Source organism: Phaenicophaeus curvirostris, chromosome 13, assembly GCF_032191515.1.
Source record: "Phaenicophaeus curvirostris isolate KB17595 chromosome 13, BPBGC_Pcur_1.0, whole genome shotgun sequence".
In the NCBI taxonomy this organism is placed as follows: domain Eukaryota; kingdom Metazoa; phylum Chordata; class Aves; order Cuculiformes; family Cuculidae; genus Phaenicophaeus; species Phaenicophaeus curvirostris.
In genome coordinates this window covers 8,415,898-8,443,124 of record NC_091404.1, presented here as the reverse complement: position 1 = coordinate 8,443,124, position 27,227 = coordinate 8,415,898, and the positions used below count along the sequence as shown (strand labels likewise).

Here is a 27,227-nt window from a genome sequence, read left to right as displayed (position 1 = left end):
GCCTAAATCTGCCCCTCTCCAGTTTATACCCATTACCCCTCGTCCCATCACCACAAACCTTTATGAGTAGTCCCTCTCCAGCTTTCCTGTAGGCCCCTTTCAGGTACTAGAAGGCTGCTATAAGATCTCCTTGAAGCCTTCTCTTCTCCAGGCTGAACAAGCCCAACCCTCTCAGCCTGTCCGCATATGGGAGGTGCTCCAGCCCTCGGATCATTTTTGTAGCCCTTCTTTGGACCCGTTCCAACAGTACCATATCCTTCTTCCGTTGAGGATTCCAGAGCTGGACACAATACTCCAGATGAGGTCTCACAGGAGAGGAACAGAGGGATGGATACGGGTGGCCTTCTGAGCCGTGAGCATGCATTGCCGGCTCATGTCAAGCTTCTCATCGACCAGCAACCCCAAGTCCTTCTCTGCAGGGCAGCTCTCAATCATGTCATAACAATACTAATTACAATTCTTATGACTTCTGATATTCCTGTATATTTGTGATTTTTTTAAAAAACAAATTTTGATATTTTTTATTATCTGTAACTTTATATTAGTATGTTCTTTTTTTTTCTCTGTGTCCACTCTATTTCATTATCTAAATAAAAACCAAGTTTCTGTTACATTTTTGGGTTTTAGAATCCTGGATCACAGTTGGTAGTCTTGTGGACTTGTTTGTCCACGACAAAAGGACCAAGAAGCAAAATGAAAATGAGAGTATGTATGTATATATATATTATTTTACATAGAATGAAGGGTTACATGTTACTTGCTAAGAGATAACACTGTTGTGTTTCTTCAGCAGAAAATGCTGACAAGACTTGTTTCACATCTGTCTGCATAATATAACAAACCCATGAAGAACTAGTGATGAAAAAGCGTTTTGTTGACAATCTATTATTGTTAAATGCACCCAAACACCAAGATTGAGGCACTGCTCATTAGTGCTATATTGTAGCTCAGAATTTCCTCCCTATAAATACTTTGTGTCAAAATATTTTTCAAATATATTCTAGGCTCCAAGCTTTTTCCTTACAACGCCACAGAGTGAGCTTCTGAAGCCTTTTATCATCTTAGTCACACCTGCCTGTACATAACCATCGAAGCCATAGAACAATGCTGCCACGTACAGCTTTCCTTGTGGAGTCCATCCGCCATTCTACAAATGCCATTTACTTGTTTCTGTGCTCTGCTCATCTACTAACACTACTAGTAGCTCTTTGCCTTTCTCACTGATGACTTTCCGTTTCCAGCTATGACTCCAGCAGGTTCAGCGGTCCAAACCCTGGTCCCATCCTGGCTCCTCCTGGTACAGTATTTTAATAAGGACTCCGTTTCCAGGCAGGTGAATTATGTGACCTAGAGCAACACCAATCCCACTATGAGAAACATGTGGGCATAATGGAATTGAGTCTGTGAAGGGCCACAAAGCTCATTAAGGGACAGGAGTATCTATGTTTCAAGGAGGGGCTGAGAGGGCCAAATTATAAGGGCAAAATCTTCTGGTTCTCAAGCATTTGCAAAACCAAAAACACTTGCACATTCCATATTTATACTTTTAATAATTCAGGTCATAAGCATTTTAATAAAGCCGCTAGCTGTAATACATAGTATAGTTAGTTCAGGACAAATTTATTAAATTGTGAAGGATGAATGTACCACACTGTTCAGATGATGAAGAGAAGGCATGAGTTCTAGCAAGGTTGTGATGAGGGGGAAAGCACAGAGTCCCTGTTATCTCAAGAATATCCATCACGGGGAACTGAATTATATGCATCTCATTTTCACTTTGTCAAACTTGGTTCATATTTTCATTGAAAACCAGCACGCTATCTAGAACAGCAACTAGTCACAAGGCAGGTATTATATCTTCATTTGACAGGTCTGGGGTCAGGTAGGTCAACTCAATACTTTAGAGACCTGTCCATGGTCAAAAATGGACAATAAAGAATCACACAATATATGAACCTAGCACAGAGGGAAAAGAATTCCGTTTAAATGAGGAAAACATAAAAAGAAAAGACAAATGGATTTCACTCAAAACAAAGAGAAGAATTGTATTTCAAGAACATATTAGAAATATCATATGGACTAATTCAGTTTGATATAACAGAATAGAATTCTACTTATCATCGCTTTAAGTAGGACTCCATTTTAATCAGTATGTCAAAACACAGACAGGAAAATATCTAACCATTTGTTTATACAGTTTTCTGTGAAAAGGCTGAAAAAAGTCAACCTTTTCAAGATGCTTGCAAAGTTGCACAGACTGAAGGCAAAGTAATAATTACAGATGTCATACTGCATAGTGGAATGGAAAGAGATCAGGAATGCATTGGTAGGTAACACTTTTTTTACCCATTCGTTTCTGCTGCCTCACAAAAAGAGACAGAAGAACACTGTTACTAGCAGATTACTACATGGACTCAGAAACATAAAATGTATGACCTCCTGACAGGCAGGTTACTTTCCCAGTGACAGCCCCATGTTTCCATCTTCATTCTTGGCCACAAACTCCACTAAAAGCAAACCCCAGACTGCAGAAGTTGATCATCATAAATTAAACCAAAGTTTAAAAATATGAAGAGTCACTCAAAAAAACCCCGTTAAAGACTCAAGATGTCTCTTTCGGCTGTGTTTTACTCTAGGACATACCTCACCAAAAGCCTGTTTTACAGCTTCAGTCAACCCTTCCGCTGTTTAGCACTGAAGACAAAATGGAATCTGAATTACTTCCACTGTATAGGGAGGACTTGGGTCTGCTCTACCTTTTGCTTTCTACCAAGATTTCCAGGTTTTGTACAGAGCAAAAGCTAGAAGTAGTCTTCTGCGGAATTTTATAAGATCTTGACATCCATTTCTTCCTAGTTCAGGACTGTTTTACTGTTTAGATTTGGTTTGGACTTACTTTTATCAAATAGATTCACTGACATGTGAAAACCACTTCTTATTACCTCAAAGCTTTATTTTTAATATTGGCATATAACAAAGGTTCTTACCAGTAACCTTCAATTGCACTGTTCTTCGTATAAGCTTGCCTTCAAACTTCAGTTCACACGTATAATTTCCTCCATCTTCCTCCTGGACATCTTGTATTAAGAGAGTATTTCCCTTCTGAATTACAACGCTTCTCCACATTTTTGGCTTACATTCCTGCAGAAAAAAAAACCCATCACCAAAATTATCCAGCTTGTGTGATGTAAGATGGTGCTCCCTGATCAGATTTTCAGTATTATAAATAAGTAAACAACCATCTCAATATATTTTGCAATTCAAATTCAGATATAATTTCAGAAAGCATAGACATATGAAACTGGAATTCATTTGATGATAAACACAAATGTTTTTAAGTTTCAGTAATTCCTACTGTATCACATGGGCCATGTTTAATACGTGGTGCCCAGAAGCAATGGTTAAGTATCTTCTCTTTTTCATGACAAACAACTGCCAAGACCCCTGCTTTAGGATGGACCATTAAAATACATCTCTATTTGAAGGGAGTCAGGGCAACATCTGTTAAGAATTAGCCTGAAGGCAGGCTTTACAGATAGTCTCAGGCTATAACCATTTACCAACAGAAGAAAACAGGCAGAACAACAGCAGCTTTGTGAGCAATAGAATTCAGGAAGCCTGGTTTCCCTATGGTCTTGTTTCTCACCACTGGCTTCTCTGGCACCTGATGAGCTCCAATTCAGCCTTTCCCATCACCGAGCTCTTTGTAGCACCACTCCTGTGTGTGTCTGCAATGGAGTACATGGTATGGATGGCCTGCAATTCTCACTGACTTTGCCAGGCAGACCTTAGCTCCTGTTTGGCAGATAAACAATAAATTGTGCTCCTACTGGAACAGCATTTGAGTCCTTCTCTGTGATACAGTGCAAGAAGAGGCTCTCACCTACCTAACACACCCTTCCAACCAGATCAGTCACCTTCCACCCTAACAGCACTCATGATTGAATACCTCTTGAAATGATTTGTACTAAAAGCATAGGCACAATCTGATTGTCTCTTTAAAATGGTACCTTAAGATTATATATTCGTTGTGTCTCAAAAACTTTAACATCAAGCCTGCTCTGCCTGCAAACAAAATCACCCTTTTCGCATTTCTCTACAACACTCAGTAGTCCCAACAGTTCTGGAGGCTCTGGCTAGTTCTGTACCCAGTGCACACAAAGCAACAGAGGGCTCGAGTACTTTTGATGCCCCTCTCTCAAGGTGGCAACATGGAATAAGCCCTCCTACTGCAGCTAACAATCTTGCATCAGTTACACCAAGCTCAGCTGCTTCAGAGATTCCTGTAAATAGCCCAGTCCTATGCCCCATTTTCTGCTTGTCTGCAACAGTAGTGTCAGAAATACAGCAAACAAAACAGAACAAAGCTTTCTCTTAAGAAAACAACCAAACAAGAAAACACGCTGACGTGCAAATATATCAGATGACAGCAAGAGATCAGAATGACATATATATAATTTTTTCATGGGATTCCATACACATTGCAAATCCACAATGTCAGATTCTAAATTAAAGGATAATAATAAAAAAATAAGACAGGACTGTGAGACGGAAAATGCCATTACATTCTTTCTGATTTGCACTCAATTTTTTAGTTCTATTTAAAGGTACATCGATCACCTACTTGCAGCAACTAAATATGAACACTGGGCAAAGAATATGATTCAGTTTTATTCAATCCTAATTTAGAAAGAACACAATTCCCAAAATACACAAAGTAAGTCTATATCAGATGCGCACCTTTTCAGTGCAAAACTGAAAGGTCCTATCTTATGTTACCAGTTTTACATTCCCTATTTTATTTTAAAAAGTATGGGAGCGAAGAGATTGAAGATAAATATTCATACACTTTATATTTTTATATACTACATGTTTGTAATAAGAAGGGTGAGACCTTTGCAACTGTGTTTCTTCTATTGTGGTTTTACAGAGAGGAACTGTTCTGTTGGAATTGCACCACAAATTTCCCAATTGTTTCTTTTTGTATCTACTTAAAACATTTCATATTAAAAATTATTTATAAGCTTTTCTTTCCCAAACTTTAGCTAATTAATCTTTCTTCAACTGACTATGCAGGCTTTCTAAGCATATACTGAAAGTGCTTGCTTTATGCTGCCTGCTTTTCACAGACTAATTAAATACACAAAACTAATAGCAAAAAAAGGAGAGAAACTGGGAAATCACAATAATTTGTATTTTAAGGAACAAAAATGGCCAAGAAGCAAACCAATTTAAAAAAAATCTAACTAGTCTTCGTGCTGTGAAAACAATCTAGATTTTACCGTCAGAGATCTGCTAATTTCTCTAAAAGGTAAGCACTCAATTGTATGACTGTTACTCATTTAACCAATTAATTGCTCTTTTCTGCTTTTGCACTATGCTTACCTGCTAGAAAATCTGAAAGTTCCTTTTTCTAGCCTGTTTACTCTCCTTAGATATCTTTAATGTTATGTTTCTTTTTTATCCAATAAATAAGTTGTGCTTTGTTATGCTTCTTTCTCTCTTCCTTGAAATTTAAACTGCACCACCTCAATAACTTTTTTTTTTCCTTTAACAGGGTATCTAGAAACCCTGTCCTTCATCTGACATTTTAATTTTTTTCACAGCCCTTCCTTCAATCCAGTAGTAGAAAAGAGATGATGGAAATGGATTAAGACTCTGCATTCTAGATGTAACATACCTTTTTCTCTGCCAGCTGATTTTTCATGAAACTGCTCTTGTTAAATCCCATTCATTCAAGCATGCCTTGACACATACATTTCCTTAAAAAAAAGTTCTTACGCTTCTTGTCAAGATAGTTCTAAGAGGCATAACGGTGTTCTGTGTGTATCAATAGGATTACTTGTGGAAATCTTTAAAAATAAATATTTCATGCAGTGTAATTCTAGCCAGAAGTGAAGTTCATATGACTGTTAAAGCAAATCCTCATAGCTAATGTTTCTTTACTTATTGGGTGTGCATGTGGAAATCTACTTAGGCATAATTATTTTAAGAGCATGTTTAAATTACAGTTAACTCCCTGTAAATTGATGTTATTGTTGGCTCAGATTCATTAATCCTTCCACACAAGAGAGGCCTTCTGGAAGGCAGGTCGAGTCCTGCATGGAGTGGGCTTACACTATCACTGTCCTGTCTGATGGTTTTTCATTAGTCACAACCCTGAAATCCCTGACTACCAGAAAACTGGCAGGTTCTTATGAATACAAGGATTTCTCTTTTCAGCTAAAGGTATAAAGAAGAAATCTTGAGGCCTTCCATATATTTATCTACTTCTCTATTTTGTACAACTTATGCTCCATCCCTAGATAAAAATCTTCTCTAAATATCTCAGCATAAGGAAAAGAAATTGTCTCAGTGCCTCTGTAGCACATTTACACAAGAAGATGGCTCATTACACCTTCATGTTCATGTCAAACTCAATCACAAAGGTAGAGGGGAAAAACTTGAGGATCCAGTGTGCTTTGACAGGGAACAGATGACTGCTTCAGAAAGTGAGGGTCAGTTCCTAGAGCAGAATATTGCTTTACATTATTCTTTGGGAGAAGGAACCTGAGTTTTGTTACACACATTGCCTCATACAGCTTGATCTTAAGATTGCAGTTTGTAGGGGTTAACCCAATACTCATGATACTACTTTGAAATCTAAGCAACTGTATGTTTTCTAGAAACTGGACTTCTACTCTTTTGAATACGCATACTTCTATTAAGTTACTAGTGTAATAGCCTCTAGAATATTTTTTCAAATCCCTGTTTCGGGAATAAGTTTCAAGGGATAACCTGACATGTATACCTTCTGTCTAACATTAATATTGACATTCCACATTAATGAGCTTCCTGGTTCAAGTTCAGAGAACAAAGGTGTCATCTAAGAACTGAACCGATAGCACCTAACTGTTAATTACAGATAAGGAGGTATATGTAGTAGGTTACTCCGCTAAAGTCATATCATAAAGTCTAAAGCATTACCAAATCAGACTAAAGGCTGTAAAATTCAGTTGTCTCATCGTTATCATCAAGCCACATCAATTCTGTTCAACTTCACCATGGTGATGACTCGTCTGTCAGGTGTCACACTCCAGCCTGGTGTCACACAACTGGGTGTGCAACCTAGATAACACATGGGGGTATATGGAAAAAAGACCCTTCCATTCTCCTTCTTGATCAGCACAAAACATCATTGATGTGGGGTTGTACCTGCATCTTCCTTAGACTGATTCCTGCTCCATAACAACTAAAGATTATTCCTGCCAGACCAGTTTTGCAATGTGCTCTTGTGATTTGGTGTTCAGTAATATCTAGGTATGCAGGGCAAGAAACAGCTTCTCTCTGGTGCCCCCCTTTTCTCAAAGATTTCAGACTTAAAATACACATATTCGGTTTTGTATGAACAGTAATAAAGATATCTACCCAAAATGCTGAGAGAAACAGCTTCAAGGGCTGAAAGAAAAGCTTTGTTTATACTAACAGTGGGGTATGGCACACGTGTTGTTACTATAACATGTGAGATTTCTGCAAAAAATAGAAGCAGATGACAACTTTTATAATTGCTCTTTTCTGATCCAACCTGCTAGGGAAGGAAAAAAATCTGCAGTTCTGCACATATTTCACACAAAACAACTATCTTTGAAAAATGTTATTAACGTTGTCAAATCATGCACTCTCTAAATTTAGGATTCATTACCTGAACCAAGCTTATCCTAAACTCATTCTACCTTTATTCCTATAATCCAAACTCTATTTTCCATAGACCTCACTGAGCTCTTTCTCTTGCCCAACTATTTCTTGTTCACTCTGACTCTTCAACTCTCTATTCATCTCCATTCTTTCTTGCAGCAACTCAAACCCGAGGGCTTTTCAAATATCACACCTTGGTCCAAGTCCAGACAATGTGTGAAATTTGACAGACCTTGTTATGGTCTTGGTACCTGATGTCTGCCTGTCAACCTATTTTCCTGTTTTCTTGGGGAGCTACAGAAACACATCACCAATACATTTCCTGCTGAAAGTGGTGTGTGATATTTGACAGGCCCTGGAGAAGGTATAGCCAGCTGAGTTACCTGCCAAGTAGTAAAAGCATCTAACAGACCTCAGTAAAATTAACGACCTCAGTAAAATGACTCAGTGAACCTCAGCGCAGAAGTAAATGCATCTCTGTAAAACCACCCAGCAGACTTTGGTAAAAATTAACAAGCCTTGATGAAATTACCCAACAGACTTCATAAAAATGAACTGGGTAGCACTGTTGAAGCCGGTGGTGCTGACAAACCTTTGGGTCCATTGCAGGTCGCCTCCCTTTGTATCTACTACAGTATCAGGTAGGGAGACATCCCACCAAGGTGGAAACGGGTACAGAGGCACAGTGGTTTGGGAACACGGTAATGCTGTTAGAAAAATCATGTGACCTCCTGCACAGAACACCCTCATTGATGATGATTTCCATTGGACAATGACTATACTAGGTAGTTTTGCCTGTACTTAAGTACTACTTCTGTTATATTAGAAGAGTATCCTCCAGATCAGTCACAAAACACTGCAGGCTCAGAAAAGGCCATCTCTATGCCACAGACAGTGGAAGTTTTGTACAGTTTCAGCACAACAGCAATAAGACAGCAATAGTTACCTTGTACCACACCACATCTGGCTCTTGACCGGCTGTTTTGTAATCCTCAATATCAGGACAGGAAATTGTCTTCCTCTTAGTGACTTCTGATTTTTCCAGATATCTGATCTTGCTGTTGTAGCAAAGCCCAGATTCATTCTCAGCTACCGTCAAGGACATGGACACCTTCATGCAATATGTTGAGTTTCTGCAGGGGCAGAAAAATTCTTTCATTTATCCTAAATCCTTTTTACCATGTTTGTTGCAGCACAGTAAGTTTCTTAGTTAAGCTCTCATCTTCACAAATGCTGCAGCCATTCAAATAGTGACTGTCATGCTGTAAATTTTCGGCACAGAGGAATTACTAGAATACATAAAGGCTCATTTCTGATTTATTATGAAGAAGCCTTAAGAAATTTTGTTGACAAGTGATCTAACCCAGCACAGCAGGCCTTTCCAGCTTGAAAGTCTAAGAACTCAGGAACCTGTTGGCATCTCAAATGTTGGTCAGGATACACTGTCCCATTTCCTCTACGTGTTACACACACTCCTCCTTCTCTCCCACCTCCAGAGATTTTACTCTACTACACAGTGCTACACATTTGAGAAGAAAGGTTGCATACTGGATGTTCAAGCACATCGTGAAGGAAGAATTCCTCCCCACAAAGGAACTGTGATATGAAATCCTACAGCATGTGTTATTGTGGTGGGTCAACATGGACTAGCTGGCAGCCACCCACCCAGCTGCTCTCTCAGTCCCCCTCAACAAGATGGGAATGACAAAATAAGATTTAAAAGCACATGGGTTAACACAAAGGCAAGGACATCACTTAGCAATTACCACCAGGCAAAACAGACTAAACTTGGATAAAAATATTTTTGCAAATTAAAATAGATTTGGATGGTGAGAAAGACAAAAAAACCCATCTAACCAACATTCCCCTCACTTCAATTTTTTCTTCCTTTAATTCTCCCTCCCCAGGTGTTGTGGGCTGGGGAAGGAGAGGTTGTGTCTGTCCGTAAAAGCTCCTATCTACCACCCCTTCCTCCTCACACATTCCCCTTCTCCACCAAGGGCCCTCTATGGATGCAGCTTCTGTTGGGAAAACCAGCTCCTCCAAGGTTCCTCCACAGCCTCAAGGGAGTCTCTGCCAGGACCTGGAGCTTCTCCTCCCCTCCCTGCCTGGCAGCCTTTTGCCCTTTCCTGAGGGGCTCAGCCATGCCCTACGGTGGAGCAACTGGAACAAGCCGTGTCCAGCCAGGGGCAGCCCCTCAGCCCTCTGCAGAGGGGATCCTGCAGCCCCAAAGCCAGTGCCTGCCCATCGGCACCAGGGCAGATAGGCAAGACGTTGGGCTGGTGGTTACGTGGATACACTTGTGCCTTAAAGCCTTGAAAAACCTAATTCCTCAGCCCTTCAAACCATCGCCTGCTCTATCACCAAAGAACCCGGACAGAGTTAAATCCAGATGTGCAGATCACAAGCTACACCTGGTTCTTTTTTAATATCAGGGTAGAATAAATCCCGTGCCTCATAATGATGAAAACAGCACTAAATTAAATTCCTTCAGACTCGCATCTTTAACAGAGCTATCAGACATACAATTAAAAAAACCCAAACTGGTGTTCATCGTGGTATTACTGTGACACATTTGCACTTTGCAGAGGATCGTTGCAACCCAGACTGTCAGCTTACACCCTTCATTAGGTGTGATGGCAAACTTTAAATGCAAACTACAAAGTACAAGCGACAACATAATGAGGCTCTTCCTCCTATCATGCATCATTTTGTCATTTTAATTGACTGCGCCACAACCAAAAAAGTCTGGAGTCAAGCCGACATGCTGGGTGGTTCCTCCCATCAACGGGAGTTGTGGAGACCTCTTGCAGGGGATATTTCCGCATCACCACTGCCCCTTCCATCGCAGCTCTGGTTTAGCTGAGGCAAGAGGGTGGCATGGGAGACCAAAACTGCCCTGTGCACTTGAGAGTGATCCATTGGTCAAACCCCAACAGCAACAATACTGGCTGTTTACCCCCTCCAGTTAGACTCATGACAGTGCTTTTAATGTATAAAAAAAATAACAATTATCCAACATGCGCCATAACAAATCTTTCCTTACGCAATGTTTCAGCAACATGTCATCCTGTCAAGCGAGCCTGAAGTTAGAAAGAAAATATAAAGGTCCACAGAGACACTTCATCAGGGCACTAAGCTCCATGCTTAACAAGCGCTGACAAAACATTGTGCAAATGGCTTCTTGTCAAAGGTGTGCCATGAGCTGGTATCTGCAGAAAGAGGTATTTGGAAGGCAAAGCAACAGGCAATCTTCAGAAATCTCCCATCTTCAGCAATGTTATGTGTTCAGCAGAACCACAGCCTTCCCCCTTCCTACGCCCTTCTCTTCAAAATGCCACCTGTACATTTACGTAGTAAAATTGGTGGATATTTTCTCTGTTCTTCACCTCAGAGTGAAAATGCTTACTTTGCCGTTCAGTGATGTGTTTCAGTTGAGAGGCTATGAAAAGTCTCATCCTCACAAACCGTACAAAATGTGTTATTTTACCTGAAACAAAAGTTCTCTGGACTGGAAAAAATGCATCACTTTGTGTGGTCTTTTCAGAAATACTTGCGTGATTTCTAAGTATTAGCTTTTGAAAAGGGTCACCTTTTTTTTGTAGGAAGAAAACAAAACATATTTGGAAAGTTTCAATATTCCCTAATACAGCACTGAAAATCCACAAAGTATGCATACAACCACTCAGTATAATCAATAGCAATTAAGCAATAATGATTATTTAACTTTCCTGAATGACTATGACTACTAGTGAGTGTAAATAAGGAGTATAACTATGTGCAAGTAAGGTCACATGTGCTCAGTAATAACGATCCAGGCTATTCCAGAATAACGACTTTGAATAGTTGTCCATTACTTGGTGTTATTTAATAGTGCTGTATTTTCTGCTAACAATCTTGCATTATTTAGATTGTATTTTGAACAGTGCTGGAGGCTACTTCTATTTAAAATGCTTCATGGAATCCCGACCTAAAAATGTAGTATTCCTTTCATTAGTTACAATTAGAATTGAGTAGAATTGAGAAAACTAAGAGCCTGGTGAGCACTACCCCTTTTGTCCACACTCCATGACCAAGACAATAAAGCTTTTCAGGGTGATGATGAAGAAAGCTCTCCCTAAGTCAACAGCAATAGACTTTGTGAATAGCTTTGTGAATGCTTCTTCCCCAGCCACTCACATTAGTGCTGCTGCTGGTAATTTAGAAAAGGTCAACTTCTGCAGGAATTCAAGTGAATGAAGCAGCAGCCTTCCTGTAACCTAGTCAGTTTGGGGAAAACAGCTCTATTTCAGTCATGTGCAAAAGGAAACAGCAGTTTGATCAGCCTTACTGTTTTTCTCACTTTTGAGGCAGAAGTCAGGGAGCCAAAGTCTGTAGAAGATGTGAGCTATTCCTCCCTGTGCTAGGGAAGCTGTTCCCTAGGATGGGATGGATTTTCTCACTCACTCCTCTGAGCAGGTGATAGGTCTGTGCTGACCTCTCTAGCTGTTCTAATGAGATTTTCACTGTCTTATTGAAATACTGATTGTAGGACTATATACGCCAACGCTTACATTCATCTTTGCTTGCTTAAAGCAATAATAGCAATAACTACACCATAAACCATCTTTGACCATCTGAAGGTCCGTAGCAATTAGTGCACACCCAGATTCACTACCAGCTGCTATAAGAACGTCCTATGTTATTAGCTTTCAGACCTAATTAAGTATTTGATTGTTTTCCTCTTTCTCCATAAGAATTTTATAAATTTATTCCTTCGAAGTTCTTGATTTCTTTTTCTTGTTATCAATTTTTCAAGTGAGAGAGCAATGCCCAAAGATAAACAAATCAACAAATGGCTGGAACTGCTGTACTCGCTCCATAAACCATTGACCAAGAGGTGCAGTGATTCTGCAGCTTGTTTGTGAGGTACCTGTCCTTGGCACAACTCAAAACATTCCTGTCTTGTATTTTGCTTCCTCATTGCTCTTATAACTGTAATTCTAATACCAGTTTCTATGCATGATAAGGAGAAATCCAAATCCCATGTTACCTGTCCTTTCATGTCTGAGTAGCTCTCAAGATCCCACTAGTAAAAGAAAACAAGATCATGAAAGAACAATCTCAGAAAAAGAAGTGCTAAAATAGCACAGTGTTACAAATCCAATGCTCTTGCATTATCACTTCTTCCTTTGATCCAACAAAAAAGACTTGTATTGTGAATCCAGATAGAGGTACCCCATTCCCTTCAAGTTAATCCATCACTCTTTAAGAACTTTTATTCTTTCTGTACTTCTTTTGTCCTAAGATTCAATCACTACAAAAGACTCACTAGCAACAAGATGAAAATTTGAGCTTGACTAAAACATACTACATGTCCCAGAGGCCCATGTTTTACAATAAAGAAAGGCTCTACCATCATTATTTAAAAGAAACAACTTCTGAGCAAAGTCCCTGAAAGGTAATTTTAAAAGGCTAACACTAATGACGTTTTGAAAAACAGATATCAAGGGATGTCTCCCCACATTAACCATCACGAATATAGTTTCTCACCAGAGGGTCTCAAAAGCAAGACCTGTACTCTTCACTGTGAGTTTAGCCCTATTTAGGGAATCTTCAGCTTTCCTGGATACTGGGACAGAGAAGAAAAGATGTTCTGATCTGTCAGTTTGGTAAAGCATCTCACAGTGGCATCTCACACCAAAGCCTAGATCTAAGTTTAAGTTAAAGTTGGACTGCAGCTAACATCCTTACTAAGAGGGAAATGTGACACAAAAATATCAGGATGTACCTAGTACAGTCAGTGACACAGCCCATAATAGCAAGGCCAGGATTTGAAAATTCAGGGATAATCTCCAGTATCGTATTCCTTAAGTCTCTCTGAGAACAGCAAGTGACGACCAGTCTGATTCACACATGGTTAAGGGTCAGGAGGAGCTATTTCTTTTCTATTTCTTTTTTTTTTTTTCACATGAACATGCACTGGTCCTGCTGACCTCTGCATCGTGACAGAAGCAATTTAAAAACAAACAAATTGTCGGTTTGTCATTCCCACAGGGACTACTCAGACACAAAGGGAAAATCTCCTAGTATTTAAGTTGAATCACACAGGTGAACAGTGTTTCTTGTTTTGGGGTCTTTTTCTTAAAGTCTTAAAAAAAGTTAGTTATTAGAAAGGAATATATGAAAATATAATACAGAACACAGAAGAAACACAGAAGAAACACAGAAGCCAAAAGAATACCAAGTTATCTCAGCATATCACACCTAAGTTCATGAACTATCTGGTCTCTAGCAGCTTCAGCACATCCTGTTCCAGCAGAAGAAATCCCGTAATTGGCTGGGTTTGCTCTAGGGAAAATTTCTTCCTTGCCCTTAAGAATTACAAGGCAGCAAGTTGCCCTGAAGTTTGCTACTGCAAATGACTAAGCCCTTTTCATTTATTTCCTAATAATTTTCTATTAGAACTATGGATATTACTGTTAAATTATACTGTCTTACTTAAAAGCCCCCATTACGAACTACATAAATCTGAGGCACAGGGACAACTGCTCCCAGGAAAGTATTAAGAAATCCCTTTCCAATAATTTTCTATTTGCAATACCTTGTTTCTGAGAGCACTTTTGCCTTTACTTCTTCCAGCCCACACAGTGGGTGAATTAGTGTATCTACTTCTCTATGCTCTTTTATTATTCAACATGTAGCACGCAAAACAAAAGTCTGTATTCAGGACACCCATCAGACTTGTCTGCATTGTAAACCTCACTGATTTTGTTGCCTCCTGGAACAAAACCTATGGAGCACATCCTTCCTCATGCATGTAAGTCCAATTTGTAGAGGCAATGAGGAAAGGCAAGCCCCTCCCAGTTTGTATATGGGCAACTGAGCATGAAAACCACCGGATCGGCTATTATCTCATAGAGTATACAGGAATGCTGTCATTGAGAAACATCAAGTGAATATCTTTATGCCAATCTGAAATCAGAGCTGTTTGAGTCCTGCAGCTGAGTCCTCCTGGCTGTGTCTTCCCTTAAGCATTTGCCAGAAAAGAAGATATCATCCTGCAGGATCACTTACCAAATATCAGTTTAACTCCTGGTTCTGTCACTTCAGAACTTCTGGCTGTACTTCAGGCATCATGGATTTCCTCAGGAAACCTTCCCTTTGTGTGTCCACTCACAGGAGACATACAACATTGTCTATTGACAACAGGTTCAGCTGGCTTGATATGAGTTCAAACAGAAGTAGTACCTGGGTAAGCACATTCTCTTCCATTGTTATTTGGAGAAGAGAAAAGAATGAAAACTCTCTGCTATGTTGGAAAGGAAGTGACTGACGATGGCTAAACAACATCTCAGTAACAGGGCTCCTGCTAGCAAATTTGACTGGACGAGGAAGCAGTCACTCCATTTTGCATCCTTTTTCTCCACCAGGCAAGGTTTGAAGCCCACTAGGGAAAGCACTTCTGCCACAAGCAACCAGTGACAGTGAGCCAAAATGTTACTGATGCACTACAGCACAAGGAGCTTTTGCTATGACAGTCTGTTGGGACTAGAAGGTAATGCCAGTCATTTTAAATGTATCTACAGCTGGGATTTTACCATTAGGAAAACTGAAGGGTACACATTATTCTCATCCTAGTGCCTGCTGCTGCAATAGGGAAGTCAGAGCAACATGGACATTTCAGCTTGATGCCTGACTGTTCCTGCAGCTTCCCATCAACAGTAAACACTAGCTTTCAGAAAGACAGAGGATAGATATTTTCTCTTTCAAAGCTTTAGACAAGGAAGATGAGTGAGTGGAAATACACATATCACCAAGGAAAAGCAATAAATCTTTGTTTTTCTGCAAGTGTAAGCGCCAAAAGAACAGATATTACTGATTTTTCTCAATAAAGACAATGTCATCGAAATGATTTGCAGGAGCACAATCAGTTTTTACACAATTTTAGATAGAAAAGTAGAAGCATCCTGATCCTACTTTCCCCTGCATTTTGATAATGCCAAAACATTATATCTCCATAAGTTAACTTTTATTTTATCATGAATCATACTGACTTTATATTGTATCTCTTCTAACACTGTATTCAAGTATTGAATACCATATATCACAGGGATTTTGTTTATACAGAATCAGTCACTCTTAATGTGGAAAATGTCACACATCTTTAATGTATGGTATTTAATGTTAGTGTCACAGAGAATCTGGGAATACTTTGCCATGCTGGATCTATGTGCTTGCTCCAAGTGTGAAACTTAGCTGGCTTTCACAGACATGCCATGGGACAGTACGACCATGAAAGCTGATCACATACCAGCATGTCTGTCTGAGAGATAACTATGAGATGTGTAATCCACCAGCTACTTAAGACATGCTTCTCTTGAACATTTGATGATAAAAGACACTGGCCTACCAGAAAGTATCATCTTTGGATATTTGAAGAGTCTGTGGGGAAAAAAAGCACTGACCAGCTAAGCACATGGAAGGAGTGACTAAACTAGAATTACACCACTACATTCAAAGGGATTAGAGATACAAAATCACCTTTGTGATGAACAGTTGAGCACTGAACAAAGCCAAAGCACCTGAAAATGAAACATTCTGTAATGAAAAGATATTGCTACCAACAAAATGTATGACTCTACTAAAACACGTATTGTAAGAACTATGAGAAATGGCTGCAGAGAAAGTGGCCTTACCCCTACACATTTTCACATCATTATTTAGTCCAGCTTTCCTGTTTGGTCCCTGTTTGGACCTGAAAAAGACGCTTCTTTCTTTTCCCATGAAAGCCATTCTTTCAATGCTCAGAAAACTGGTGCAACTTTTCCTGGGATGATGGGTGCATACCGTAGTCCTGGTTGTAGGCATTTGGAACAAGCTCCTCGGCTTCACCTAACATCCACTAAAGTGAGAGCACAAAGGTTAAGCTGCAAATGAAGTTTCACTGACAGCCCCTCCAGGCAATGTAACTATGATTTTGATTTGCTGGTCATGCGCTCCACAGACATTCAGAAGCCAGAAGGCTTAAAATCTACTATCAGTCTATTTTATCACTGCTCAAAAAGTAATATCTTGGTATTTGATCAATGGCTTGGCAAGGGCTTTATTCTTCTGTGCATGTCCACAGCAATGTTACTCTCCATTAAGAACTGTGCAGATATGGACAAAGTAAGGGATGAAGGATACGCAGATTTCCTAACTTGATTTGTTGGCAGTTCTCTGGCATCAAATGCTGGTATTAAAGATCTGCAGGTTTATTGCCTCGTAGGCATTCAAGGCACTCACACTCTTGTTATTCTGCATCCTGTACAAAAATAGAGGCTTCGCCCTGTCAGCCAGTCGGGTGACCACAAACCTCACCCTCTTGCTTTCCCTGCACCCCCTCAAGGCCCAGACTGATTCATGTTATGGGAATTGAGTTACTTTAGTTCACCAACAGTTAATTAACAGCAAATATGCACTAATGTTTTACTCTTAATGATCTTGTTCATAAAGCATTTCTTCAGTAGTTCAGTTTATTTCAGAGCTGCACTCAAGTTAGAAAAAAGGACTCCAGGAGTAGTTCCTTTGCTAAGGGCAATGGTGCAGCTAATTTTGCTGATATTTCTTCCCTGGCTTATCTCTTCTTCTTTGATCGGGTTAAGAAGATCTAAGTAGGCCCAGTTCTTGTTCCCTCTTCTAAAAACAGAGGTTTTCAACATGGAAAAAAAATTATTTGTTCAGAGAGGAAAAGCAGCACATGATCTGGCAAATGACTGTCTTGCATAGCCAGAATTTCAGGGCTACCTTATGCATTTAGGTCTGGTTTAGTTTCCATGTTTGTTTTTGGTGCTTTCCTCTCTGAATCCACCAGTGAAGATGCTGATGTGACAATCCCAGAACACCAAATCTCAGTAACAGAAACGCTGACAGCTTTATCTGAAAGCAGCACTGGTGGATGCTGGAAGATTAATGACATACCCAGGGCCTGTACTGCAGAGACCTCCAGAACACAGCATTTCCATACTGGGCAGTAAGGTCACGATACAAACACCCCAGCATTTATCTGGGGTCTGCAATAAAACACATCTATCGGTTACTCAGTATTCCTTTTGGATGTCACTGGATCTTGATTTGGCATAGAAAAGGCAGCTGAGAACAAAGCAGATCCACGGAATTCACATGGATTAGCTAACACAGCTCAACTCTGGACTCTAAACAAAAAAATCCCTGCAGAATCAGGAACCCTTAATATGCTACAGCCATGCTTAACACTGGAGGAAAAATACCTTTGGTTTGCATCTGACTGTCAGCTCAATGTCAAAATGTATTGTAAGAAGACAGAAGTAAGTATTAATGTAACAATAATTTTTCTCTGTTATATGCGCACACTCACTCCACCTATGAAAAAATGTCTTATTTGTTAATAAAGAAGAGGCAATATTTTAATTATGGTATCAGAGCTCTTCAGCTTGGAGAAGCAATCTCTTTCATTAAGTCTGCTCTAATATTCCTTAGTTTTATTCACATTACAGATTACTTACAAAACAGATGTTATGATTATTGAAGTGACAATTCTATAAGAAAGAATTCACTGACACATTTAATTTTTACCTGTCTCCAAATCACTGTCATATCAGTCTATCCTTCACCTGCTCATACCCACCCTTTCCAAGCAGCTTCTGAAAAATTCCTTCCAATTGCTTCAAGGATGCTCACGCCTTGATCCTACAGGAACCCACGAGCAACCAGAAAATGCAGCTTTTTAAAAAACAGGGTGGGTTTTTTTTTTTAGAATTGTGAAGAATCTTTTCAGCAAACAGGAAATTCAATGAAATGTGCGTATTCCCCATAGTTTTCTTATTTGCCAGCTTGTTTTGACTGGGAAAAAGTAACTAGCTCTGGGAGAGTGAATTAGCATAGCTCTCACTATTGCCTGTGACATCCTTTATCTATGACTTGCTAAAACCCCTTGATGTTCAATTCCCTTCTATCAGAGAAGATCTTCAGAGCTTGAAAGGGTGTCCTTCCTTTCAAGCCATAAACTTCTGGGACCGAGACCTCTTGTCCCCACTTAGCCTTAGCACCACATCTAAACATCTCGCTCTCCTGCACCCTTTTGCGTAAACAAGACAGTTCTAAGGCAAGAGACTTCAAGTGGTCGAATGGAGCACATCCAGACCACTGGGACACACGAACATGGTGTTCCACTCTTTGGGCAGCACAGGGAATTGCAGCAGAGTTTCCCACATCCTTGGTGAGTGGCTGGAAAAACATCAATTAAGATTGGAATCGCGAATTTCTCTTGCAGAACCTAAATGAAAACTGCTCTGTTGAGAAGCACTTCAAAAGTTCTACATCTACCTTGAATCAAAAGCATTTTCCTCTCCAATCTTTTCATTCAGCTACCAAATCAAGAGAATCAATTATGCACGTAGCCTCGAACCCAGTGTCGCACACTGATGGACACTGTCACCTCTCAGTTTTCACGGCACTGAGCTCTCTCTACCAATCTCTATTCATTCAGCCCATAAAAGAAGGCATTTTGTAACATAAATTGCTAATGTTTTTAGAAATTAAAATTCTAGAATTACTGCTCTCATCCATGACCACCTAATTCTCACAAAGCAGGTGATCCTGTTTGATGACTAAAACACAAACATGTGCTTATTCCCCCCCCCAAAAAAAAAAGGATTAATAAAGCTGAAAATACATAGTTAATGGTGTGCATAGTCTACTACAGAAGTGTGATCATATTTCAGAACATTACCGCTAACTCAACTTAATGAAATTAAAATAAATTAATATTGCTATTTCCTCAGCTATTTTAAGTCACCTATGATTTTATAAACGGTAACAGCAAGGATTCATTACCAAATTTCTGGAAGAAAAAAAGAAGTTCAGTAAAGGAAGAAATATAGTCTCTCATGTGTAATCACTAGATATAATACTCTGCACTCCAGCATGAATCTGAAAAAGGCAAAAAAAAATCTGTAATTATGTAAGACAGTTCTAGCCAAAGCAGAAAAACTGTGTAACTGACAGGGAATATCTTACTGCTGTGTAATGCCTTCCAAGAAGCACGCCATGTAGTTTTATCTGAAAATGAGGAGAATGCATGAATCATTTAAGAACTCGCCCATTTGTTACCAAAATTACTTTGTCATGTAAATGAGCAAAGAGTTTTGAAATTTTCCAGATAAAAGTATGTCCCAGAATTTGATCCAAGATCAATTCTTTATTGTTCACATGAGATTTGCATTAAAATTGCCAGAATATTAAATGAGTAACTTGATTATCACAACAGCAACTTCTCATGAAAAAGGTATCGCTCCCTTGGAACATGTAAATCACTATCTTCCTGCAACACTTCAATATCACAGATCACATTACACCAAACCCATGACAGAGCAGCCAATAAAAGAATAATTAACTCTAAAGGCTGCAACACAGACTTAATAGTAAGTTGGTCCCCAGTACAAACCACTATGCACCACAACTCAATCTTTGATTTTAGTAGTGTTCTTCAGGATCAAAATGTATTAAGGAAACTGAGAGGGCAGCAAGCCTTGGCAGAGTTAGAGAGAAAAAATTCTGAGCTCTGAATACTGCTGTTATTTTGCTGCAAATATTTGATATTAAATCATCAAACCTGCGCACAATGTCAGTACAGAATAGCAGAGCAGGATGAAGCAAGCTTCATTCTCTGAAACTATATTGTTTAACACTGAATCATATAAAGTACCTGTAAACTCTTTTACTTAAAACCAAATCATCTAAGAGATACTTATTCATTCATTCTTAAAGAGTCCTCCTTTTTTATCTTCTCATTTTAGGCATGGAGCTGACATCAACATCCACATGACAGAAATCACAAGCTCCAGCACATGCTTAATTTAAGGCTCATCCAACAGTTCCAAAATACTACTGACACATGCATTTCAGATGCTAACATTCAGACGTTACCAAACAACGTCTGCTTAAATTTATGACAAATCATAACTGTATATTAAAATAAACAGTTGTTCAAAACCAGACAGAACTGTAACTCCCCATGGCCTAACCCCATCAGAATAATTCAAATTGTTCTAACTCCTGAATAACTCAGAGGACTTGAAAAAGAGCATTACTTAACCAAAATACATCATGATTTTAGAAGTATCCAGTTCTGAAAGTTTACGGTAAGATGAGAATTTGCAAATGTTGGACTTGGAACAAAAAAGTAACTAAGTGAAAGCACATGTTTAATTATAGCTAGTAGAAGAGGTAACTAATTACTAGGAAAATTAATTTTAAGACAAAACATTATGTGACAAATATAATGATGAGAATAAAAATAATGAGTATATATTAATTGGAAGAATCTCAATTCTGAGAGACAAATTTAAACATTTTTCTTTAATCAACACAATCTATACATTCTTATTTATACGTTAGCACAATACCCACCTTAGAACACACGTGTAGAAACCACTGTCTTGCAACTCAACCGAGTGAAACCATATTGAATCTTCATCTTTGCTCATCCTAACTTCAGAAAATATAATGGGTTCTTCTAAATCTCCTTTGTTTTTGTACCACATAAGCCTAAGACCTGTGCTTTGGGCCATGCTATAATTAGTTCTGATATAGCTGTAGAAAAGGGCACATTTCACTCGGACTGGTTCACCTGCCAAAGCCATGTATGTCTTGAGATCCACTGACCAGTCAATGCAACCATCAACTGAAAGCAAAACAATAATAAAGAAATATTAGATACAGATATATTTTTTTCAAGATAGCAAAAGGCAGCTTGTGAAATGCAATGCAATTATTTAAAAGAAAAGAACCTTTGTTTTATACCAATGTGAAAAACCTGAAGCAGCTATTGGTAATTAAAAAGCTTTATACACATTTTTAGTTACATGTAAACGGAAATGTGCAGGCAATAAATAGAGCACATCAGGCCTAGTCACTTCTGTTTCGTTAGAAGAACATTATTTTCAACCCCAAAACACTAACTCTTTAATAAATAAACCATGTATTCATCTTAACTACTTGCCCCAATTAACCAGTTTTGAATTCTATAACTCCTTGTTGGATGAAAATGTACATTGGTATCTGATCCCAATCCTGCCCCTTAAAAATTTTCCGTTCTTCTCTGCTAATTATGTTTACATTAAAAACAAAACCAAACAATGGATGTGATGTTTTTCATTTTCTTTTCAAGGCAGTTCTAGTTGGCTCTTTATTCTACAACCTACACAAACTGCAGAACTATTAATTATATACAACAGGATAGAATTACAACACACTACCTATGCAATCAAGCTTAATACAGGAATTGTATAAATATGAAAAGGGATCATTTGATATTCTGTTCAGCAAAAACTTTCAAAACTGTTTTCTTGATACTTTACAAAAATGAATATGTCAGCCAGTTTAATAAAAATTACTTCTCCCTACAATTTCTCCCATGATTTTAAATCACGTTAGTAACAATATAATCCAAGAACATGGATCCATATGAATATGTAACTCCCCCTTACAAATCAGAGATCTTGTAAATTCAACTTTTTTTTTTTTCCAGACAAACAGTAAGGCTAAAAATCAACCAAAAATATAACCAAAGAAAAAGACTGCAAAGACAGATCATCAATAGGCCTAAACCACGTCTAAAACACTGCCTAAAATGAATACACTTGATCAAATGTGTAGGTCTTAGAATTTATTGTTCATATCCAGCTGCATCTAAGTGGAACAGCCTTACCCTTGATGTAGCTACAGCCTACTCAACCAAGTAAGGTTCAAGTTGCCTTTTCTGAATTTACAGTATCAGTTCTCAATCTCTAAATTATAATCTCAGACACCCTTCATTTCATATACATGTTCAATAACATTCTCTCTTTAAGTGATTTTTTTAATGTACTTGCTAAAGAAACACAGCAAGCCAAAATTTCTACATATGGTGGAATACCAGATCTAGCTAATTGTCTACCATTCTTTCAGGCTTCTTTTGAACCCTTCAAAACTAATGGTGATAAACAGAAGGTTTTAGTTTCCCCATCGCAGTGAATCAGCTTTAATTGTACCGTCACCCCATGAACCATGCTGCTGAACCAGATTTTAAAACACTAATCACTTTCATACATTTTTAATACATAAACTTCCATGTAACATCTTGTAAAACAAATTTCACTTGTAAAACAAACTAACACAGGCCCAAGAGGAAAGGAAAAGCCAGTACGCAAAGCTATATGTTTAATGTAACAACTATTGTAAAGCTATTGACAGGTGAAGGGAGACCATCCAGTACTTTGGCCCCTAATGATGCAGATCTGGCTACCTGCGTCTGCCACCTGCCCCGCAGGCAGCTGCTGGTTGTACTGACTGACTTCTTTTTTCAACTAAAAAAGCCCCAAACCCAAAGCATTCACCTGATGTTGTATACATCCAATTTCAGTTAACTTCCGTTTCATTTCCATAGTCATTGTGCTGAAAACATCCTGCTGATTTAAAATAAAATTTACTGCTTCTTGTGTTAATGGCTATTGTTAATGACAGCAATTTACAGATTTTCCCTCTCTCCACTACTGCAGCATCACTTCTTCCTCTGTGTTTTCCCTCTTGTAGCTCAGTGCTGCATAGAAGAGGACAAGTTTGGGTAATAGTTACTTGAAAATCACGTACCAAAGTACTGGTTCTCAGTGGAAGCCCTCCGTGTTTATAACATCCATCACCATGACCAAAGCTGCACGCTGGAATTCAGACTCTGGCCAGAACCCCAAGAAACACTGCATTCACCTCTATGTGATGGTGTTATACAGACAGGAGTAACCAGCAGCAGAGCTGGAAAATGACCTCAAGTCTCCCAGTCCTACAAATCCATCCAAGCAATTTGTACATCAAAAAATATTTCTGTCATCATAAATTATTTTCTATAGGTAGTTTTGAGGGTTTTTACATTGAGCGGGTATCAATGTAGTCCATATCAGGCTACTTCCTCACAAATGCTTTGTGCTTATTTTAAGCTCTGCTCTTTAGGCTCGTGAGAGTTTCAATTAAAGCGCAGTGCAGATCTTACAGCCACCTTCTCTCAGCAAGGCAATGCTGAGCTCTCCAGATGGCTCATCCCCATTCTCCAGGACATACAGGTATTCTCAAAGGCACCCCTCCTCCTGTGCTTTAGCAAAGTCACAAAAGTAGAGGCGTGAGCTGAAATGAACAGGGGTGCCCGGAACCAAACTAATTCAGCCGATCTAATTAATTCTGTCAATCTAATCCCATCACGTCATCGAATGCTTTCAAATCTGTGCTGTTTCAGCAAAGTTAAACCAAAGTAAAGATTAACTGACATTCAGATACATGGGGATAGCCTGTGGGTCAAGGAGAAAGGTGTCAGCTTATCACAGAGCACAGTCCAATTAGGCAGAGTTAGTTAGGTACTGATCCAGTGTGGATATCCAGCTTTGGAAGCTGAAAATGCCACCGATTCCAATAAAATTTCTCCCACATCCACACCAAACAACTTGTCAAAGCACAGCTCAAATGAACACTAAGCACCCTTCAGTATCATTCAATCTGCCTCATCTTGCTTTTGAAAATTTCTTCTCCCTTCTCGTGTGCAGTTCTCTACTACTTTATTTCCAAAATTACAACTGCTGGAGTATATAAACACAGTGGAATAGATGCAAGACCCCAGCTCAGTCCCTGCGGGTCAAAAGGAGAAAAGAAAGAAAAGGAGATTTACACTAGAGACCTTTTTCCCATTAACGGCATCCAAATGGAAGATTTCAGCAGCCAGCGGCAAGGCTGCCCCCAGTGAAGAGGCAGAGAAGCTGCCTGCCTATCGCCCTTGCCTGCCCCGGCTGCTCCCCGCAGCATGCCAGGAGGTGGTAATTACAGAGAGGAGAGCACACAGCGAACGGCGTTACCATTCATTACACGGTTGATGACATCGGCAGAGGGGAGAAGTCTCACAGAGCGCCTTGACTAAATCTTAATTATCGAAGAAAGACTAATCAAACAGGAGACGACTTTTTCCCCCTTGCTCTTTTTTTTTCTTGTTAAATACACAGTCAAGAATGTTTCCTCTTATGAAGCTGTAGAGGCTAAAATCTAGGTCAGGCTCCCCGAGCTCACGTGGAAACTGGAATTTTTCCTCTCGCTGCGCTGTCAGTCACTGGAGCGTGAGCATTGTTACATTCGTTTGGAGTATTCTCCAAGCTGTCAGTACAAATGACTAGAGCTGCTAAGGTGGAGTTTAGCACTCCATTATCCAGAACAAAGTTCGCTGACATTTTTGTCGGGGGGGCTCTCAATATGTAATATAATCAGAGTGGTAAAAGAAGAATAATGGCATTAGAGAGGGGCACTTACTATACTATAAATGTATATACATCTTTTCTCTGCTACCCAATAATCAGGTGATCCTTAATAAATGCCTGATTGAAAGTCTATTCAAATTAAAACCTATCAATAGTGGGTGTATTTTAGACACTTTCAATAAAGACGATTATGTGAAATATCTTCTAAAACATGGCGCATTAATGTGGAAAAATAGTGTCCCATTATTAGCCCAACTTCCTAAGGAAAAGTGGTTTGTCCATCTGTCAGCCCCTCCAGCCCATTAACGTAGCTTCTAATCCAACTAACTAAAATAAAACTTACTTTGTAGAATGTGAAAGGGTTCAATGACATGAGAGCCCTACATGGATGCAGGAGAAAGTCCCAATGTGTCCCCCGTGGGCAGGGAAACTCAGCAGCAGTGAATCATGGTGGGGCCCCACTGGGCCCATCCCAGTTATCTATCCAGGCTAATGCAACCCAAGGGGAGAGTGAATTGAAAAGGAAGGTTTCAAAATTATTAAGCAAATTATAAATTAAGTTGGCTGACAATAAGTTACTGTACTTTTATGTTAGCAGTCACCCAAAGCGTGTATTGTATCTCTGTCTCTCACATTTCCTGATAATTCCCCATTATTCTTATTTTAAATAAATCTAGTTGTCTAGGGAGTCTAGATGCATTTTAACATGAGCCATAATAATTTATGAGCAATTATAGAAGAGCATGTACATAGTCTCCGAGTAATTTGTCTTTCTGCTTGCTGTCATATAAATCATTTTTTGCATTGTGAATCTGCCTGTAATAATTTTTGTAGGGATCCGTCACCTACAGCCATTTTTATCACAGCATTGTTAAACATGTTTGCATACCTTGTTACCTGAAAATGTAATTTTAAATTGAAATCATCTACAAACACATAATTAAAAAATAATATACTGGCTAATGCATTAAATTTACTGCTCCACAAAGCAAGCAATGCTTGTGACTGTTAATACATAGTCGGAAAAAATCCCCACCATTTCTCTGATACAGAAGTTATATTTTTATTTATATATTAACCATAGAACAGCAGACACCTCTGGCGTTCTGTCTGCACTATACTAACTCTGCTATGGTGCCTGCAGACCCCTGCCAGCCTCTCATCACAACCTGGCACAGCCATATGAGAGCTGTCTGTCAGCCGAGCCCAGTGTGTGATCCCGTGCCACCCTGCCTCCTCCCTCCTCCCAGAGCCCTTCCCTGCTCCTCATACCATGAGACAAGTCAGGAAGGTGGAGCTGACCCACCTGAAAAGTGACAGCAACCTCCACCCTATACCCCAAACTGTGAATCTTCGAACGCTGTAATATTCAGAGATACATTTGTTGATCAGAGAACACATTTCAAACTAAACAGTCTATTGACAACTCTGTGCACTCCTCAAAATCTTGGATGTCTCCCCCAAAGCAAGGTGAGAACTTTGCTTACCTGACCTACCAATCTGGATGATCCAAAGACACTCTCATTAATAAAAACTTACTCTACTAACAGATGTCTGAGCTGATTTCACTGACACAGAGAGCAAGTTACCCAGTTTCACAGGGGATGAGGAGAACCCTACGCTGGCCGTACTTCAGAAGAGAAAGTAGGGTGGCCTTCTGCAGCAGAAGGGGAGCTAATCTCAAATAGCAAGCAAAGAGAAAAGGAGAAGGAAGCTCAGGTAAAGTGTCAACGATGTCAGCTGCAGGTTCATCCTTTGAATTAAGTGAACATTGGCTTTTGACTCTGACTGTGCTTATATTGTACACTGCATTTTAGTAAAAATCAAATAGTTGTTGCTTGAGGGATATTGTAAATAAAAAAAAAAAAGTATGCATCGGTTGGAGATGAAGACCACTTAGAAAACCACCTTCAATCCTGAGGAAAAAAGACCCATTTATCAGGACTCAAGCTGGGTGATTTTTGCAATGTTTCTCCTACTACCCTGTTAACAACTTTAACTAAATAATTCATTTCGATCACAGCAACATTTAGATTCAGCAATCATCAACCGAGAGTATGTTGCTGTAGAAACACAACATCCAAGAAGAGGATCAGTCACAGACTTTGCAATTTCTCTACTCTGATCTTCATTTTCTGAATGTTTTCTAGCAAGATTTACACCATTCGAATGTACTCACAAAAAAGATTGGGACTTTAAAGACGTGAAGTGCAAGCATTCCAAAATTCCTAATTGAAATAATGAAGAGTGCAAAAAACTTCATTAGATTTAGCAACATGCAAGTAT

General features: G+C 39.2%; 1 protein-coding gene across 15 annotated transcripts in view; it reads right to left on the bottom strand.

Annotated features, from left to right (window-relative positions):
- The window catches only part of IL1RAPL2 (interleukin 1 receptor accessory protein like 2), a 389,872-nt gene that overhangs the window by 150,274 nt on the left and 212,371 nt on the right, over positions 1–27,227 (bottom strand). For 14 of the 15 annotated variants that reach the window (XM_069867567.1, XM_069867568.1, XM_069867574.1 and 11 more), the window contains 3 exons: positions 21,085–21,358; positions 8,621–8,807; positions 2,988–3,141 (listed from right to left, as the gene is read on the bottom strand). In XM_069867567.1, coding sequence (XP_069723668.1) covers positions 2,988–3,141; positions 8,621–8,807; positions 21,085–21,358 — 615 coding nt within the window. The remainder of the gene's footprint in view (positions 1–2,987; positions 3,142–8,620; positions 8,808–21,084; positions 21,359–27,227) is intronic. The other variant, XM_069867583.1, reaches the window with a different exon arrangement.